The 5,980-nt window shown below is 43.5% G+C and overlaps 1 protein-coding gene across 1 annotated transcript in view; it reads left to right on the top strand.

The window, feature by feature from the left end:
• Positions 1 to 4,624: 4,624 nt before the first annotated feature.
• Positions 4,625 to 5,980, top strand: part of LOC138859232 (neurogenic locus notch homolog protein 4-like) — a 10,317-nt gene continuing 8,961 nt past the window's right edge. The window contains exons 1-3 of the mRNA XM_070113446.1: positions 4,625 to 4,666; positions 4,774 to 4,922; positions 5,006 to 5,139. Of these exons, the coding sequence (XP_069969547.1) occupies positions 4,625 to 4,666; positions 4,774 to 4,922; positions 5,006 to 5,139 (325 nt within the window). The remainder of the gene's footprint in view (positions 4,667 to 4,773; positions 4,923 to 5,005; positions 5,140 to 5,980) is intronic.

Raw genomic sequence — 5,980 nt, 5'->3', positions numbered from 1 at the left:
GGAGGGCTGAGCAGGAGATGGACATGGGAGAGAAGAACAAAGATATGAGGAAAGAAAAAGCGGAGGAGGCGGAGAGACCGAGAAGACGGCTGTCGGTGACGCAAGAATCTAAAGCTAAAGTGGCGTTGTTGGCTCTGGAGTGAATAGGGTGCTGTAGAATTACTTGCAATTGTTCTATTGCAAGAGACGTCTATAACTTTTGCTTCATCGATGACAGTTTTTTCCATGAAATCTACTCTTGTTAAAGCCAATAGAAAAGTAAACGAAATAGAAATTATTTTTGTAGATATCAACGCCATCGGACTAAAGCGGTGGAGCCGTCGCCGCCATTGCCTCCTCGCCTGCCTTATGGGCGCCTCTTGCCTCAAGCTTGCTCCCGGACGCCCCATCGGAGAGGCTTTCTGCCATTATTATTATTCCTGAAGACATTTACGAGAGGTAAACAGGAAACTTCTCCTGTCTTGCCTCCAGGCTGCTGGCTTTCCATCGCCCATATTCCTCTTGCCGCCAGATGTTGCTGCATTAGTACAGTTAAACCGGGCCAGTTCTGTTCGGTGTGAAGTCACCCGTTCGTTCATGATGACCTGAGTTCTCCGGTCACTTGCCCAGGTCGCTTTCTGGGCACTGGCTTCGATGGTCAGCTAAGGGCAGCGCCTTCTTGGTCCTACTATGGATGGTAATGTTATAGGTATTTTTAGTCGATGTCTATCAGATCCAGGCAATAATGAGATACGAATGCCAGATGCAACACTGTTATCTCAACAACTTTATCAATAGCTAGGAACAAGAGCACACTGTTTAGATAATAACTCGCAATTACTCTAGCACTTATTTTCGCACTGAATGAGACAAAGGCAAACAATGAGTAGATATTTGCATACAGATGCAAAGGGACGTAAATGATATCCGCTGTAGAAAGTGCCAGATCACATGATCGAAAGTGAAGCAGCGACTTCCATTCGTTCTGCACTTGTGACTTGTGGCTCTGGGTCGCACTCTGCCCTTTCAGTTTCCATCAGCCGTTCGTCACACACACTGTACACCTCACCTCACACTCACTCACTCATGCACATACAAAAATACGCATGTTTTACATGCACACACACACACACACACACACACACACACACACACACACGCACACACACACACACACACACACACACACACACACACACACACACACACACATGTGGCGGTGCACTGTCATGCTTACATTAACATACAAGTACTCGGTCTCACTTTCACACACTCGCACATGCGCGCCCGCGCACCCACTTTCACGTACAGATAGATAAATAATATTTCCGATAATAAAACCGTGTGAACAAGAGTGAACGAAACAAAAATGTGGCTCAGCTAAAATAAGATCTGGGGTGTTGGTGATTGGTTTCATCCCCTTTGTGGCGCCCAGCATTAGACAAAGCGGCGGAGCTGAGCGCGGGCGGGAGAGGAGTGGAGAGAGGGACCACCTGAGTTCCTGAAGTGGCTGTAGGATACAGATAGGAGGCGATCCTTCTTTTCCGTGGCCCCTAGCCTTGGTCTCTGTGCTTTTTGTCTCGTCGCTGTGGATCCTGTCAGCTGAGGAGGTGAATGGATGATAAGGACAGTGCATGAGCGCATAATTTTCTAGAATACCCGTATTTTTTATAATTATTTGATTATTTATTTATACACTCATATTTCGAGAGAGGAGGAGGAAAGATGAAAAAATATATTTTTTATCGATAGAAAGAAGATACTCTTCCACCCACAATACAGATTGAAATTATGACTTTCAGACTTTTTTTTTTTCAAAAGTTTGGACATTTGTTACAGTGTACCCTCCTCTTTCCTCTTTCCCCGACAGAAAGCGTGATGATGAAGTTGTTAGTCGTCGGTCTGGCGCTGCTCGTTTCGGCGGTGCTTTGGGCACAACACTCATGTAAGTTCCTTTGTAAATAGACTTTATAACAGCTTGTAAATATACCAAGTAATGCAAGTGGTATATATTTATGAGTTCAATGTGCAAAGCATTGTCCTTTTTAGAGTTGATATGCTTATATTGTAGATGTATTTACTATTTTTGTAAAGGTAGATTAATTGTGTTTGCTGTATGTTTAAGAGTTTGTATTTTACTGTTAGCAAATAAGACTCGATCGCCAAATATGTTAGACCGTCGACGTTCAGCAGTGTTTATCTTGATTTACGTTTTTGAATATTAACGCATAAAAAGCGAGAAGCTTAGACATTCAGTTCACGACTAGGCTTTCGTGATAAGACCTAACGGAAAATACACACATGCGCAAAATTAGCATAAGGGAGCTCATTGCTAAGAGGTCTGAGTTGAGTTTAGTGTTCACCGATTTGTTGGAAGAAATCCTACAAAACCATATTAGGTTTAGTAGACTGAGTGAGAAATAAGAATCTCCCCCTGAAACAGTTCCTGACTTAAGAATTATTTTTCTCATTCGTACTTTTTCCAATTGTCACAGTGAATAAATAACACCGATATTATTTCGTTCAGACACATTGTCTTCGTTTACGGTTATTTTTGGTATTGAGGTCATGTGTTAGAAGGCTTTCAATTTTTTTCTTTTTCTTTGGAAATGAAACAACTTTTGTATACGAAACATTATTCTTTGCAATAATGTGTTTTGCTTCCATTAGATTATTATTGAATATTATTTTTTTCTCAGCGGTAGATGTGCTGTATTTTTATCTAGATGTTCATAGACAATTGTGCATTCTCTTAGATTTTTATCTCTCTGGGTTAGACTTTGCTGTATCAAATGTGTTTTATTCAATTTGAAGATCTCTTCATCGTGAAGTAAAGCTTCCCGGTTTTAACAACTATCTGGAGTTTCACCGCGGTCCTTTTCGAGATGCTGCACTACTTGTTGACTTTATTTTAAAAATAATTTAGTATGAAGTTTAATATCTTCACCGATTCTGTTGAATGACTAGGAATTGTTTCTCCATGTTTGTTTGTGCAGTTATCAACCCCGCGACACAGATCTATTAGCTTTTGCCCAGTGATCAACTGATCCACCTTCAGACGTTGAGTTCGATGCCGCGTCGAGTCCATCGTTCCTTCCCGGGGCCTCAACGAAGCCCGGAGAATCTGAATGTGTAATGGCGCCTCCAAAGATCAACTGCCTTTTGGGGCGAGGCTTACCAGGCTATGAGAAAATCGACTATGCTTATGGATACTAAATACATGATAATCAAGGTCCTAAGACTGTCGAAACTCTGTCTATAACGACAGTTAGAACAACAACATAAGCTTCAATGTTTTGGGCTCATTCCACACACTTATTCTTTTTCCGGACTCTATAAAACAACATTTTTTACTCCACCTGATAAGGAGTATTTGCCCCTTCGCCTCAGTCACAAAGTCCTAAAGCAGATCAGCCTCCAGGAGAGTCACTTCTTGAGGTTGGCATGCATACTTACTTCCTGCTCTTGATTTTGTAAAAACTGAAGTGGCATCTCCTTCAGCACCCAGCGACTTCAGTATCTCCTCTCCAGAACCTGAGATAAAATCTGATGCAGTCTGCTCCACCACCACCCAGCAATGATTGCCTTCCTCCTGACATTGAGACGAAATCTGTAAAGCACCACCACCCAGCAACAGATTACTCTTCCTCCTGACATTGAGACGAAATCTGGAAGCACCACCACCCAGCACGATGATTATCTTCCTCCTCATATCGATAATGAAATCTGAAGCACCACCACCCAGCAATGATTATCTTCCTCCTCAATATTGAGACGAAATCTAGCAATGCATCCACCCTTTCCTTCAATGACCACTCCGGTTGATGAGTACGTTTCCTCCGAACAACGTCACACGCACCGATTCGCCACTCTTTCTTCTTGAATATTCTTCCACCTCCACCTGATCCACCAGCACCTTTCGGACCGCGGGTCACCTGTCCCATTCCTCCCACTTCTTCCTTAAGCCAGCAGCTAAAGCAAGCCTGGAAGATGAGAGCAGGAATTCTCTGTGGAAGGCGACCAGCCAATACTTCAGAAATTAGGGATCCAAACTGACCCACAGCGAGGCTCCTGCGTCGAGTTTGTTGGACAATACCTTTAAGCCCACCCCTTGGGATTGTGGGCGTAAAGCCTGATATAGGGTTACTGCCGTCACAAAGGAGACAGTGAAGCCACCCTTAGGAATTGTAGCTGCTGCTGAGGACCCCTACTTCATTTTCTCAAGGCCGAAGCCCCAGCCTCAGCTACCTGTGGGAGCCATTACAGAGAGTTACAAAGAGGTTTATTATAGCTGACTCTAAGAAAAACAGCACAACCTCCCCTGAGTGTAGTGGGGTGATTTTAGAGGAAGAAGGTGGGTCATAGCCTTCAGTCTGAGGACTTCAAAAATTGGCACCTTATGCTGTCGTCAGTGAAATACAGCCAGAAACCATTGAATTTCAGTCTGAAGTGGTCAGACATCCACCATTTGCTTTAGTGTCAGAACCTCAGGTCAACTCCATAAGGGCCTATGCAGAACAACCCAAGCTAAGCCCTTATGCCGTTGTTAAGGCGAACCTGTGGACAACGCCATCAAGGCTGAAGCACACTCACGGCCTGTGGTTGTAGGTGCTATTGCTAAGGGATAATCCTGCATGTCAGCAAAATGACAATTGTGCAGATGACCAAATCTGCATGGATGGGCCCAGTGTGTTAATGCATGTATACACCGCAACAAGACTCTGCATCGGCCATGCCAGCTAAGTTGCAAACAAAGACATATTCCTGGTTGTGTTTGTCCTGATATGTTCACAGCCGTCACCCGGGTATACGCAGTGGGGCAAGATCAGAATGACTGGTACGCTCATGATGATGATGGCTGCTGGCACCAGCAGGGGAGTTCAAATCACCGCAGGAAGAGCAAGCAACACAGGCTTACAGGTTGCCCCCATCGCTGATCATCGGCAGGACTGGACACCACGGATTCGCTATCCTCCACTTGCCATTCTGGAGCAAGGTGCTTGTTGCGTCCTCCGGTCTGGTTCAGTACCCTCCAGCATGATGATCCCTCCGGCATGCGAACTCTACTTCGCTCTGATCCATCAAATCTATTCTGTTTTGCATTTTCTACCTTTCCTGTTCCCAGTCTGCTGTTGCCCGTCGCCCCCATCGCTGTGTACCGTAAGCACTGCAAAATAGTTCAGTAATCTGCATGTCGTCTTGACCTGCATGAAACCCCTCCTGTCATCTCTCTGATTATATACATTGAGGGACAGATCAAAACCTGCAGTGACTAAACATTTCAATAAAAGCATGCGTTACCAGTAACATATGTTACTGCACTTATATGCATCTTTCTTCAAGTGGATCTACCAAGAAAATCCCAGGAATGTCTGCGGTCCATACGACAGTTTCTAACCGTCCAAATAGCACTAGCCCCAAATAGTTACTAGTTTGCCGTGAATTAGAAAGCTCAAACTACATGTGGCATGTCAGGTGGCATGTTTATGATACCAAGTGATCCTTGTTGAGGATAAAGTATGCCATGTATGAGCAGAAAATAATGCCCTTTGTCCTACTGTACTACTTAATTACACCAATATGTCCACTTTGCAGCATAACAAATCTCTTTTTCCGCAAGGAAGTTTGCATTCAGTAGTTAACATGCAATCTGCTGCTGCCATTAGTTTAATCTTGATAGATTATTTTCTCTGTTTACGGCTCCTTAAGTTACAGTGCATGCTCCCTTTGTCATATATGTCTGCTTTCGTCACTTCTGAAACCCTCAAACATAATAGATACTTCCTTTATCATAGTGAAAGTCATGAAACAGAATTAACATTTCCAGTTCAAACACCAAGGCTACCAAAAACATGTAAACTTCCATTCTATCAAGGGAAAATAATGAGCAAATACTTCACTTATCAGAAGCGCATTGTTCAAATTGTGAACTATTTTCATACCGGACCTGAGAGTATGTATAATATGACAACCTACTTTTTGATCAGCAGACAGATGTCTC

Source organism: Penaeus vannamei, chromosome 34 (assembly GCF_042767895.1).
Source record: "Penaeus vannamei isolate JL-2024 chromosome 34, ASM4276789v1, whole genome shotgun sequence".
Classification (NCBI taxonomy): Eukaryota; Metazoa; Arthropoda; class Malacostraca; order Decapoda; family Penaeidae; genus Penaeus; species Penaeus vannamei.
The sequence above is the reverse complement of the archived record's forward strand: the minus strand, read 5'-3'. Positions and strand labels throughout refer to the sequence as shown.